The sequence below is a fragment of the Epinephelus lanceolatus genome, chromosome 8 (genome assembly GCF_041903045.1).
Source record: "Epinephelus lanceolatus isolate andai-2023 chromosome 8, ASM4190304v1, whole genome shotgun sequence".
In the NCBI taxonomy this organism is placed as follows: Eukaryota; Metazoa; Chordata; class Actinopteri; order Perciformes; family Serranidae; genus Epinephelus; species Epinephelus lanceolatus.
In genome coordinates, this window is record NC_135741.1 from 30,074,972 (window position 1) to 30,089,309 (window position 14,338).

The following is a 14,338-nucleotide window of genomic DNA, read 5'->3' on the forward strand; positions in this document are numbered from 1 at the left end:
CTTTTATCAGTGACACAAAGTACGCATGTCCCTGGCTTTCCTCCAGTACTGATTTTACTTTCACCCTTTGCACCTTGAAAAGTTTTCTGCTTTCCCAGCCCTCAGCTGTCACAGACATGCTTTCTCTGTCATTACGGCAAACATTACGGGTGAGTACATTTGCTTAATAATGTATTTATTTTAGAGCTTTTTGTAAATGTAGCACAGATACACTTGTCTGCATTAAAAGATCTCTCACCCCATCTCCTAAGACCACTTGTAACTAAATCACTTATTACTGCAAACTAGGTCAGCCTGTCACCCGATGTCACCTCAACCATGATAGAAATGTGTGGTCAGAGGATGCACATTGTGTACGACTTAATGTTTTCCAAATTTTCAGTCCAGTTGCATAAGTGTCACAGTGTTTGTGTGATAACTGTGATTATCTCAGGTCGTCAAAATTGAAAAGGGCGCTACTGTTCGTCCCAGAATAGTTGTATTTGAAGGGAAATTGCCTTTACAGTGCGTGCTTTATGCAAGACTTAATTTAGCAAAGGCTTAGAAAACATAACGAACACAAAAGATGAAAGGAGACTTGCTTCAACATATGTTTATGCTTGAGCGGTAATCTCTACATTAGGCCAAAGTAACACATGGTTACGCAACTATCATGCAGCTACAAGCTCCCTTCAACAAACAAGACCCTGATAAATAAGTCACTGCGCGTGTGGCCAGCCCACGTTACTGTTTTCATGTCCAAGGTTTTCTGTAACCGCTCCACTGAATAGCACGTTTGTTTTTTCACTGCCTTTCATTTAATGGATTGTTTAGAACATCAAAAGACACATTATTCTAACTCCCTTGTTTCCAAACCCCCGGTGCAAAGTATTATAATTTTAAGTGATGAAAGTGTTTTTGCACAGGCTCACTCTTCCTGAGGTTTTCAAAAGACACCAAAGGAACAATCTTGGAAAACAACAACAAAAAAGAACCCCTCAGAAACTTTTACTTTGCAACAGACAGTCTATAGCACAATGGAGAGTTGCATCAAATCCTGTGACGTGGTGTTTTTCTCCTCTTAAAGGTTTTATTTACTACACTGGGTTGTTAAATGGAACAGCAAGAAATACAGCACCAACCCTCCAGGGTCCTTCCCAAACACAGACAACTATTACAGCTATTATTAAAGAAGTGGACATGTAGTTGCTGACTGAAATGATAATGTTGTTTCTTCATCCACCACACCATGCAGCCCCTCTTCCTCAGGGTCTCAGGATGTGTGGGCCAAGAGGGGCAGGTCACAGCGGAGTCGAGCAGGCGAGGCCTCAGCAGCGCCAGCGGGTGGACGGGGCAGGAGAGCCTGGCGCAGGATGACCCAGAGATGTGGAGCCTCCTGCAGCAGGAGAAGGATAGGCAGTGTCGGGGACTGGAGCTCATTGCATCAGAGGTAAAGAGAGAGAGACAGGAGCAGTGGAGTGGAGATGTTTTGTATTTTAATATCTGCATGATTCACATTCACCCATAATAAAACTAATTATTTATTATTAACTATTGATAAGGTTAAGGCCACCTTAATTCATTTTACAATAATTAGTCTTGCCAATGAAGCTTATTCAAACTGAAACTGAAAATTGACAGAACGGTGGAAAGTAATGGGAGCATTTAGTCTAAAGTCTCCTCCACAGCCTTGAATACTAGACACACAGTCACAAGGACAACAGGAACCGCAGATTAATTTAAAAAGCACAATGCAACAAGATTTGTCACCCCTCTCTTTCCTTTGCTCACACTATTCTCTATGAACCTGTAGCTACGGTATTCTTACTATGGCAGCTTAACCTTGTATAACCCTCTCAGAAATTGCACGTAAACTGTGATGACCCATGAGTCCACCAATGAGAAGGATCAAAAGTGACTGTTTAAATGTTTGTTCAGTGTCTTGCGACACACCTCAGTCTGTGTGTGAAACTGGCGGAGGAAAGACAGGTGTGTTTGGAGTCATAAACCCGTAGAGGGATTGCTGTACAGCATTTCCAAAAGCCAAAATCAATTTTCTTTGTCTTAACTGCTTGTTCCATTCAGATGAGTTAGTAAATGAGGTTGTGCTAGAATATAATTTTAAACCAGACAGCAACTGATTGTCACTCTGCAAACGTACATTAAAGCAGTGGTTCTCTTTGTCTGTCAAGCCTCTCTTCAGAAGCTGAAAAAAGTTAATGCACCCTCAACCCACATTTTTTAATTATTAAAGATCCATGTAGTACTGTAGTATTTGAGATCAGTCTAAGTCTCATGACCACATATTGAAAGTTTCTGTCTCATCTCCCACTAGACTGCTTTTTTACCTTGTCTTGTCTCGGTCTCAGACAATGGGGATTGTGTTTCAATACCGGTCAAGAGCACAGTTGTGGGGATATCACGTAATTTCTATAGCTCATCTAAATAAATCTAAATAAATAAAGTTGATCTCAGCTCTGCTTGTTTGCTCATAGAAAACAAAGGAAAATTCCCACACCTAAAATTCACTTTCCCTTTGACTTGACTTTTTTATATTTATTTATTATATTTTTTAAGACATTTCTCATGATACACTTATACCTTCACACAAAAATTATCAACAGTATAATAAAAAAAAGAGGTGAATGAAGAAGAATCTTCATTTGTTTTCTGTGGGTATTTTTATGGGAATGTGGATCAATTTGAGGAGTGACAATGGTTTGCATGTTCCACATTTTATTCTAAGCGTGTTATGAATCTCGCCCTGCCTTGATCTTGGTTTTGACTCTGACTCAGGTTTAGATGGTCTTGACTACAGCAATAGATCCATGCTGAATTTTAGAACAATAAAGGTTAGCTTAATTGTATAAGCAAACTCTTGTTTGGTTATTTTTCCTATTGCTCTGATCATATTCATTCAAATTTGTTTCGTTTCATATTTTTCCCCAGGTCATCCACATCCCACCTGCAGTGGCTCTATGCTGCTCCACAGTTTGACAACCACTCATTAAACATTTAAATTTAACTTAATTGTCAACCATGGTGAATGTAAAATTCATGGAAGTACTTCTCAGCCACACAAACTAACATAGATATTTCACAGTTAACATAGTTACATGCGATTATCATCGCAGAACAGTATGTGCAAATTAAAAGGTAAACAGTGAGCCTACAAAGTGCACTTCATTATCTACATGGGGTTTGGTGCGAAGGATGTTTGGCTCAAAAACATGCTTTGTCTCTTCTGCAGGACAGCAGCTGTTCAAACTGTGAATAAAGGCGATGAGGAGATGTTGCTAATTATCCTTTGTGATTTCCTGTAGACAGAGGCGCTAATGACTGCAGCGAGTTAGACAGAAAGCAAGACGAGCAGCTTAAACTGCAGAGGAGTCTCCTTTGGCAGTGTAACCGCGAGTCACCAGGGATGTAGTTTCTAGAATTTAACTGTTTTCTTCAGAGTTTTCTTTCGCATTTTTCACCTCACAAGTCAGTGATTCCATCTAAGTGGAAGCTGTGGGAAAAGAAGGGAGCTTTCATTCTTCTATTCTCCAGCAATTATGAATCCACAGCACTATCAGTCACAATGACATCTGAAAGATTTTCATCTTCTTGTGCTGTCAGTCAGTCGCCGCTGCAGGCTGACTCCCAGTGGAGAGCTACCGTTTTTTTTTTTCTTCAAGAACACAGCCAAGTGATCCCATTAGGTTCCCTCACTGATTTCTCCCATTGATCTCCAGATTTTAAGCAGTGACAGAGGAGGAGGGGTGATCCTGCGTGTGCCTGTATGTGTATGTATGTGTTGGTGTGTGTGTGTGTCAAGATAGTCTTCTGAAATGTCATAGAGAGAGTTTTGTGTCACATAAGGGACCAGTTTTAAATCCCACAGGAATGATTGAGGGATCCCTGAACAGTGACAGGTTTAGTATAATAACAAGGCAGAGGGGGCGGCTGAGGAGGCCAGAGAGAGAGAGAGAGAGGGAGAGAGAGAAGATGAGCAGAAGTGAGACAGGGAGAAAAATTCATTTACATTCATTTCCTTTTCTGCAGCTCCATCTATCCTCTGACTCTCAAGTGTCTTTGGTAGATTTGACACTGTGCTGAACCCCACAGAGATTCAGTATTAGTTAGATTCCTCAATATCCATCTTTTAATTTGACTATAGCACCTCTAATACTCAATATTTTTAGATAAGTTAATTGAATTCAGTTCTGCAGCTTCTAGAAAAGGCTGTGATTAACTTTTTGTAAGATTTATGCAACAAATTAAACAGATTTAAATAGCCTTGAATATGCTTTTCTGACTCTGGGACCTGTCTTATTGTTTCTATAATTGGTATTTGCTAGACAAATGCTTGCAGTTGAACTACATGGCAGATTGGATTCATGTTTGGACTGTGGTTGTACTGTGTAGCTGGGCACTGCTGAAAAGGAGCAGGGGTGTTCAGTCACCCCTTTCCAGCTGAATAAAGGTTATATTTGGATGGTGACAGTGTTCTGAATATATAAACATGTTATAAAAAAAAGTACAGTATGTGGCTGTGGATCTTGACACTGTGCTTGTTTGTCCTGTCAGAACTTCTGCAGCCGTGCAGCACTTGAGGCCCAGGGCTCCTGTCTGAACAACAAATACTCTGAGGGTTACCCAGGACAAAGGTAACTATAGGGACAGCGTATTTTACAAAATATATTGTTACAGTCATTACAAAACTCTGAAATGTTTTCAGAAGGCCAGCTGTATTAATTTGTGAAATTTATTTTAATGACGATTCTTCTAGAATGTGTCTGATGCATTCCAACATAATACAATATAGGATATCACAACGTAATATACGAAATGACCTGATACAATATGAAATGAAACACTACAACATACAATATGTAATGATGCAATACAACCCAATACAATACAATATGTAGAAGAAAATCTGGAAGGCATAAAAAATCAAAGTCCAGGCGCTCAGGTTGGTTTGGAAAAATTAAAAAGCCTTTATTTAATGGGCAAGAGTCATTAAAAACACCAGCGTGTGTCGGCTTGTGCCTTCCTCAGTAACCGTACAATAAACACTGATACAATACATAATGATACAATACGAAACAATACGATATGTAACAATACAAAACCTAACAATACAATATGTAGCAAATATGATGAGATGCAATACATACACAACAAAACAATGTATAGCTGTTTATTAGTTACAAACAGATTATGATTTGTTGGCTCTGCAAATACAAATTCTACCACAACCGATGGGACTGAACTGTTGCCTAGAAACACATAAACTTTCCTGCACATTAGCATTAGCTAGCTACATTGTATAAGCTAGGTCTATCCGCATAAGTGTAGATTTTAGAGGGAATGCAGGGGACACATCCCACTCAATATTTTGAACATGTGCAGTTGTCCTCCCCAGCAAAAACATGAAAGCTGCAGAGGATTTTTATTTTGACAAAATTAAAGACATTCTCCATAAAATCACACAGAAGAGGCACAAATTGGTGCATAAAAATTCATCAGAAATGGAAAATGAAAAATAAAGAAGTAAGTACTCACGAATCTTCTCAGTGGTTATGCCATATGATGCAATGGGATATCATGAGATGCCATATGATGTGATGCAATGCAATATAATGGGATGGGATGGGATGGGATGTGTTATAATGCAACATGATATAAAACAATATGATACAAAATAATACAATACAATAAAATGTGACATTTTCAAATATTAATCAATGCATTTTGTCTTTCTCAGGTACTATGGAGGTGCAGAGATTGTAGACCAAATTGAGCTCCTGTGTCAGAAACGAGCACTCGATGCCTTCGGTTTGGACCCAAATCTGTGGGGCATAAACGTCCAGCCGTACTCTGGGTCCCCCGCTAACTTTGCAGCCTACACTTCTGTGCTGAAGCCTCATGACCGCATCATGGGCCTGGATCTGCCTGATGGAGGACAGTGAGTGGACATGTACTTAATGTACAGAGCTTTGGGTTCTCAGTGACAGAAACAACGCTCTGAATTAAACCATACAGTAACACTAATGATGTAATAACTCAAATTCTTATGATTTTTACAAAATGTTACATAAAATAGAATAAGTAATCACTGTCATAATGTGATGCTGTGCCATCACTGTCATTCAGTGTATTTAGGCAGACATGTTACTGACATTATCTGACAGTTATTATGTTATAAGTTGCTACAGTTTTGTTAAATGTGCCATGAAATGTTGTGAGATTTTGCCTGAGTGGTTTTGACATTTTTCTCCATGACACTGGATGTTTTTATGGGAATTAACTTCAAGGGGAATTAATGGAAATGACAAAATGTTAGTCACACAGTCTGGAGTTGTCACATTATACCACCCTCTTTGAAATGAATATATTTTTTAACTACAGCCACCGTAGTGTGGAAAATGTAAACAATAACTGACACTCAAATACACATCTGAGTCATATTAATGCCGCAGGCGATCGTTAGCCCAAAGATGAATGCAGACCTGCAACTTTTATACACCAGACACTATATAAAACTTAAATAATGGCTGGCTGGGAGTTGGTAGGTGTAGAGTAACTTTGAAGGACTGGATTTTGATATAAATGGATACAAACATTTCATATACATTGAGATGAATGATAAATAATACTGTTCATATGGAAGAGAAATAAAGATCTAGAGAGGTCAGAATAAGTTCATGATGCTGCTGAAGAACTCACTGAACTTCTGGGATGCATGCTTTTTTTTAACTCCGCTATATTTTAGTCTCACCCACGGCTACATGACAGACACCAAGAGAATCTCAGCCACCTCCATCTACTTTGAATCGATGCCTTACAAGCTGGATGTGAGTACTTTAGCTTTACTTTTTGTAAATAAAATATATATTTTCAACCAAAATTGTGAAGAAAACAGTTAACAAATTGCAAGGTACTCACTTTTTACTATAGTGTGTAACACTTTCCTCTCTCCTCCTGTATCAACTCAGCCCAAAACAGGTCTGATAGATTATGACCAGCTGGAGAAGACAGCCCGACTCTTCAGACCCAGACTAATCATAGCAGGAACCAGTGCCTACGCTCGCCTCATTGACTACCCTCGTATGAAGAAGGTATCTCATATCTCAAAATTATGTCTGCTTGGGGTGCCCTAGTAGATCACTTGGGAGACAGTGCACTCCACTATGTTGTATCCTAAAATAGTAGTGGTAAAAACATTTTCACAGCCGTCTCTCAAAAAGCTGTATTAATCCCTAAAGCAAGAAAATAGCCAAATATAAGGGCAATAAAATAGAAAACACAAATAAGAGAAAACAGGTTAAAGGAATGATGATGATGATGATGATGATGATGATAGTGATGATGATAATTAAACTTGTCTGACTGTGTGTGTCTTAGCTGTGTGTGGAGCTTAATGCCTACCTGCTGGCAGACATGGCTCATATCAGCGGCTTGGTGGCAGCAGGAGCTGTTCCCTCTCCTTTCCAGCACGCTGACCTGGTCACCTCCACTACCCATAAGTCTCTGCGTGGAGCAAGGTGAGGGACTGGACATTGTGTGTGAGTGATAGGTGCTAATGGTGGTCAGATCAAGGTGTTAAAGGTCAAGAGTGTCAGATTTAGGAGCATCTACTATACAGTATTCATGTTTTCAGTTTACAGTCACCTGAAGACTAAGAATCATTGTGTTTTCGTTACCTTACAATGAGCCGTTTATGTCTACAAATGGAGCAGGTCCTCTTCCAAGGTGTCCACCATGTTGTTCTACAGTAGCCCAGAATAGACAAACCAAACACCGGCTCAGGACAGAGCCATCCGCATTTTCGCATTGGCCACCTTGTCCTACACGCTTGGCATATGGGAGAAATTTCAGCTCTGTAACCTCACCACTAGATGTCACTAAATCCTACACACTGGACCTTTAAAATAACTGTGAAAATACTATTTCTTGCCTTCTTCAATGTCACAATGAGACCTGAAATCATGTGGTTGTGTGTGTGGTTAACATGCACATAATGAGTAGGATCATATTGTTTATTGTCAAGGGGAGATTCTTACAGCAACATTTCAGTGTGAGTTCAGTTTCCTCTCTCCACTCTGCAGGGCTGGACTGATCTTCTTCCGGAAAGGTGTGCGGTCTGTGGATAAGAAAGGACGGGAGGTGAACTATGACCTCCAGGACAGGGTGAACTTTGCCGTGTTCCCATCACTTCAGGGTGGACCTCACAACCACGCCATTGCAGGGGTGGCCGTCGCCCTCAGACAGGTCCAGATATCAGCATTAATCATTAGTATTCAACAATAGTCTACAAAAGCAAATGAGAGAGAAAATCCTTTGGGAGAGCACTCTGCAGAATGTTTTCAACACCAGCTTAATTTCAGCAGCTCATGTATAAACCATACAAGTCATCTGGAGTGTCCTGATATGGTCTTTCTTGTTACACAGCATCATTTCTGTCTCTGCAGGCTTCCACCCCCATGTTCAAACAGTACATCGCCCAAGTTCTGCTGAATGCCAAGTCCATGGCTAATGCTCTACTGAAGAAAGGCTACACCCTGGTGTCAGGTACTGAGAGAATAAAGATGCAGTTGGTATTGTAAAAAAAAGACACATATACATGGAAAGTTTGTTTACATTTTAAGGGGTTTTTCCCCCCCACTGAATATGGAATTAGATTTAGTATTCAAAGTAATATTGCATTTCCACCACCTGATGCAATTGCTTTTGGATTGCTTCTTTATTTGCTCCAGCCTAATTTGCATTCTGTTTCCATGACTTTGGAAAAGTTCACGTAACTTTGGCTTGACAGTTGAATAGAGGGAAAAAGCCAATATTAAGAGGAAAGTGATGATAACTTTATCATTGTCTGTATAAAGGTTTGAGAAGAGAGTGAAGGCAATTTATCATCCGTCAAACACTTTTTCCCCTGAGCTGAGTCAAATTTAAATTCAATTCAATCCCCCCCTGTCCCCTCTCCTCCTCCTCCTCCTCTTTCTGCTCCTCATCTCAGGTGGAACAGACAACCACTTGGTCTTGGTTGACCTTCGACCTCGCGAGATGGACGGGGCTCGAGCTGAGAGGGTCCTGGAGCTGGTGTCCATCACCGCCAACAAGAACACCTGCCCTGGAGACAAGAGCGCTCTCACTCCAGGAGGACTCAGGCTCGGTACTCAAATGAGCAGATTTAAAGTGTGTACAGGGTGTGTTAGCTGCAGGAGTGGAGGTTGTTTGGGCATGAATCTGTCAACCAGTCAGATGTCCTACCTATATGATACTGGATCCTTTCTTCTCCCTCTGTGTGTCTGTCTCTGTGATGTGTTTGCTTTTGTCTGTCTGCATACTTGTCTGTATGTCCATCGGCCTGTCAGTCAGCCTGTCAGTATGTGTCCCTCATCCCTAATATTTTATAATAATATTGTTTCTTACAGGAACTCCGGCTCTGACCTCCAGACAGTTCAAAGAAGCAGACTTTGAAAAGGTCGTGGACTTTATTGATGAGGGGATTCAGATTGCACTGGATGTGAAGAAGAAGACCGGTGAGAGGGGAGCAAGGGTTTGGGGTTTCAGCGTTAGACACACCGTGGTGACATGTTTGTTTAGAAGGCTTTCAGAGGTGTTCAAAAATGACACAATGATGTGCTCCAAGGGGTTGCAAATCTGTCATTTTTAAAGGTTTTCAGTGAGTGTTGTACAAATTCATATTCATACAAATATCACTCAGTTGCCAGTTTATTAGGTACACCTAGCTAAATCTAATGTCCTGCAGTAAAACCTTCTTTTTAGAGGGGGTTTGATTCAACTGCATGCTAATTTTGGAGGATGGAGTTGTGATGCTGTTGTATTGTATTGCATTACACCACCTGGTGAAGAAAATAGAAAATACAATGTTCAATGAAACCCTTACATTTTTTGTACAGTCTCTAATTAACAGGTTTTCAAGTACATTCAAAGAACAGATTCCCAAAACAATCAGCAGCACTAAAAGATGTTTTCTGGCAGGTTTAATACCTTGAGCTTGTTGTTTTTATTCTTCCGTCTCCCATCAGGAAATCTGGCAAGCTTCAAGTCCTTCCTGCTGGAGGACCCAGAGACAGTGTCGCGCATCGCAGAGCTCCGCCAGCGGGTGGAGCTATTCGCCAGACCCTTCCCCATGCCTGGATTCACCGACCACTGATTAACACCAAACACAGAAAGGCAGTTTCCCAACACATCACGGACATTAACTTTACTTTACTTTACTCCTCTGATGGAAAATGAGCAATGTTTCAGAACAGGTTCATGTGAGTTGAAACTTGTGCCAACATGCAGCCTTGCAGTCATCTCCACACACAGTCACATACATTTCCATAACAGCTAATGACTTCATATCTGCCAAATAATATGAAAAATACAGTATGATGTCTTAAAGCCTAATCAATAAAAAGTAATTGAATACAAATTGCCAGATAATGCAGATATACTTCAAGTGTTTACCAATGTATTTGTCAGCAACTATAACTCCTCTTGTGAGGCATCCATTAGTGGAGGCTGCTGTTAAAACAGATGATGAATGATGAGGTAGTAACACACAGATGTAATCATTTTAAATGTGTCTGCATGAGAAGCTATAATTGTTGACCAATACTGTACATTAATTAATACTTAAGAATGTCTGTTTACAGTATAGTCAACAGATTCTCATACAATGGTTCATATGATACCCTAAGAAAATGTACATGTAGTCTTCCAAAATACATGGGTTACAAACAGGGGCACAGCACCAAATTCTGGGCCCTCTGCAAAAGCAGTCTCTGTGGGCCCCTGCCCTTCCTCTCTTGATCCAATTTGATTTTTTTTTCTCACAAGTGCTTTCTCTATCTTTCCTCTCTTCCTTTCTTTTGGTTTTTGAAACCCCGGTTTCCCTTTCTTGGGAAAAGGCATTACAGTGTACATTGGTGCTTCAGCAGCATATGCTGTCTCACATAGCTCAGCTTTAGCTGCATTTAGAGACAAATCTTGCAGGGGTGGACTAGTTTGCACCTTTAAGGTGAGAGGGGCCACTATGTTTTTGTACAAAGTTCAGTCTCCCAACTGATTTATTCAGCCAATTTTAATGTAGTTATGGGACTAATTACTTAGAAATTAAAAATTTAAATAACAGAAACCTTTTAATTCCAGGCTTTTTGAGGGCCCCTCTCGCACTGGGACCCTGGGTACTCAGTCCCACTATTCCCCCACTATGACGCCCCTGGTTATGGACAAATTACTGGCTCACCATAATGTAAGATGTATGAATTTTGGTGCATTACTTTTTGTTGGGAGAGCTACAAACAGTGCATGAGAACAGCCTGCTATATTGCATTATAAACCATGAATTAAAGGTTTATATACAGCCTATAAATGCTAAATGTGGGTGACTTAAAGTGCTTTTCAGAAATGTATCACATCAGAAAGTTACATTGTATTAGCAACCCAAGTTATCACAATGTGACAACTTATTATGTGCAAAACATTTATGGGCCGTCATGTTTGAACCAACTAGATACGGAAAAATGATTTGAATGACTTTTTAATTCATTCAAAAAATAGAAATTTTAAGTCTCCTTTAAAAACAATTCAAGGCACAATGTGGGGTTTGTGCAAAAATGAAAATGCCTTTGCACAAACCCCACAGTGTGCTTTGGATTGTTTTTGAAGGGCACTTGGATTTTATATTTTTTGATGAAGAGCATACTTTACTCATACAATGAGCCCTTCACAAGATTAAATAAACACAGTGCACTTGAAGTATCCAAAGAGCACCTGTATGTGACTAATATTAAGACCCAGCAGCGCTTCTACTTCATTTGTTTTCTGCAGGCAAATGATTGACTTAAAATGTTGCAGAGTAATGTACATTATCCTGCAGTTAATACATCAACAGCTGCTGTACTCACTCTAGTACATTTTACTCTTCAGACTGTTGTTTGCTGCATTAAGTCAAAAAGGACTGTAATTGTCTGAGGTATTTGGCTTTTGTCACTAAGCTCTTTTTACAGCCCTTATCCACATCAGACTTTGTCCCAGGCTGGGATACTCACAGCAGCTGTGTTGGGAATTGAACCCACGCTCAGTTTACACCCACAAAACCACAAACCTAAAGGGGAAACAGATAAAAAAAAAAGCACAAACTATGTTTCTAGGCTTTTTTTGTTGCTATAATGTCACCTGTTTCTCTACTTTGATTTGTACTGTAAAGATTTCACAAAGATTGTACAATGTATATACAGTAGATCTTCACTGTAATAAAAACAGATACTCCATGTTTACAAGTTTGTTAAATTTTCTAATATTTCATAAGCTCTGTTGTCACTTGTGTTGGGTTTATGAATACCTGCCACCGTGTGACACACATTCATTTGTCAGAGAGGCAGAAGATTTATGTTTACAGTGGAAGGAGGGAGGAGACTGCAGCATTTATAAACATTGATCCATGTTTAAGCTGCTGGCATTTCCTCTGGTCATTTCCTCTCACTGTCAACTTGAGGGAACAGTCCAGAAAAAGAAAATAAAAGCTGATCCCTTGACAGTGACAGTGATCTGACAAGGGAGATAGCCTGAGTTTCACAACCTGAAAAAACATTGGACGTTACAGTGTGATATGTTTTCAGCGAGCTTCAGACGCCTGGTTTGTCCAATGTGGATGTCTTATCTCCACTGGCCAGCTGGTGTTGTTTTCTATGTGACAAAGTGTTTAATGTCTTCAGTTAAAACTAACTTCTTTGCATGAAGGCTAATAACCAGACTGTACGTGTTATAAACAAACACAAACAGGCAGGAGGTCGAGGTGAGACCATCTTTATTCAGCCATTTGCAGAAGTTCTTGTTTCCTTTAATACCATTATTATCTTTGTGACAGTGTCTTTATGTCACCCTGCTACCCCACATTACATAATGCTAATAGACACAGAGTTCATCATGTATACATGAGAAGATGAGAACGTTATGTAACACCAGAGTCCTTCACTGTCCTCACAAAACTTCACAACTTGCACGCCTATTTATTGAAACACTTCCTCTCCCACTGTTTCTCAGTTTGCTGCAGTCAGATCTTTCTTCTCCCCGACAGATGAAAAGAAGAGCCTTCCTCTCACTTTCACTGTGGGATGAAACTTTGTTGTTATTTTATTTTGATGTATTTATTTCTTATTCTGAAAGGAAAGTTTCCACTGAGACACAAAGTCTTTCATAAAGCGACACGAAACGATCTTTGCAAACATGAAGCACTGCTGCCGCCGCTGCCTATTGGAGAGCTTAATATTTATTTCACTGAAGAACAGAATGGACTTTTGTTTGGTGTCACACGTCTTTGAGTCCTGCTGGGCTCTTCAGTGTGTCTTCCAATTTTGTCGCTCGAAGGTTATTGCTGGTGTTTGTGCCAGAGGAATGTGTCCCCTCTGCAGAGAGCAGGCAGCTGAATCACAGGTCAAAGGTCAGAGAAGCTCTCACAACTCAGTCATCAGAAAACACACACAAGCAGCATCACAGCACCAGTAACGACTCCATCCACTTTATCTCTTTGTCTGTTTCTCATGACCTGACAACTCCTTTGACGCAGTATGCATGTGTGTGTTTTTTAAAGATCCTTTAGGGAAATCACATACTCCCTCATGCTCCATCGCTCTAGGTTTCTAGCCCTCTCCTCATTGCCACAACAATCCCTGTGGTGTTTAAAAGTCGGATGATTTTTTTGATGTCCGCTGTTCTTTCTTCTCTCTTCATTTACTCTTTTTGTTGTTTTACGGGGAGGAAATGAGATGAGCATGAGCCCAGAGAGCCAGAAGGGAGGTCTGAGGGTTTCTTAAGATGATGAAACATGAGTCTCACCTTCACCGAACAAAGACAAAAAAATCCTTTAAGAATTTAAGGGTTTTTAATCTAACCCCCAGAAGTAGCAACGGTGATTCTGAGGGAGTTAATAAACAGGAAAATAAGGGAGATATAAATACTGTATGTATATTCTCAAAAAGAAAGACAATAAATGCCTTCCAGTCACAAGTGATAGACTGACAAATCCTATGGTCTCCTGAGAGCTCCCATACATATATATTTATTTTACCTTCACTCCCCTCACATTACATTTGTGGTATTTTTAGTTTCTTTAAGATCTTTTTTGATTAACTGTTTATACTAGTTCAATGTTCAGGCTTAAAAAGAAAATTACCAACCACTTTCCTCCTCCTCCTAAGAGACAGATGTGGATTTAGATGTTAAGAGTCAAATATAGAAAGAGTTTTTACCTGATTCACCTCATCATCCGTACTGTAATCAGTGTTTGTGTCTGCAGCATGGACAGATACAAGTGTTACCTCGATGTGGACTGGTGTGTGTGTGTGTGTGTGCA

At 40.0% G+C, this 14,338-nt stretch overlaps 1 protein-coding gene across 1 annotated transcript; it reads left to right on the forward strand.

Moving 5' to 3' along the window:
- Positions 1–11: 11 nt before the first annotated feature.
- On the forward strand, positions 12–12,266 carry LOC117258581 (serine hydroxymethyltransferase, mitochondrial-like). The gene is made up of 12 exons (XM_033629604.2): positions 12–149; positions 1,235–1,429; positions 4,552–4,631; positions 5,735–5,935; positions 6,743–6,824; positions 6,966–7,088; positions 7,375–7,514; positions 8,079–8,241; positions 8,442–8,541; positions 8,987–9,142; positions 9,405–9,512; positions 10,023–12,266. Exons 1-12 carry the CDS (start codon positions 117–119, stop codon positions 10,148–10,150), a joined length of 1,509 nt encoding a protein of 502 aa, XP_033485495.2. The 5' UTR covers positions 12–116; the 3' UTR covers positions 10,151–12,266.
- Positions 12,267–14,338: the final 2,072 nt, after the last annotated feature.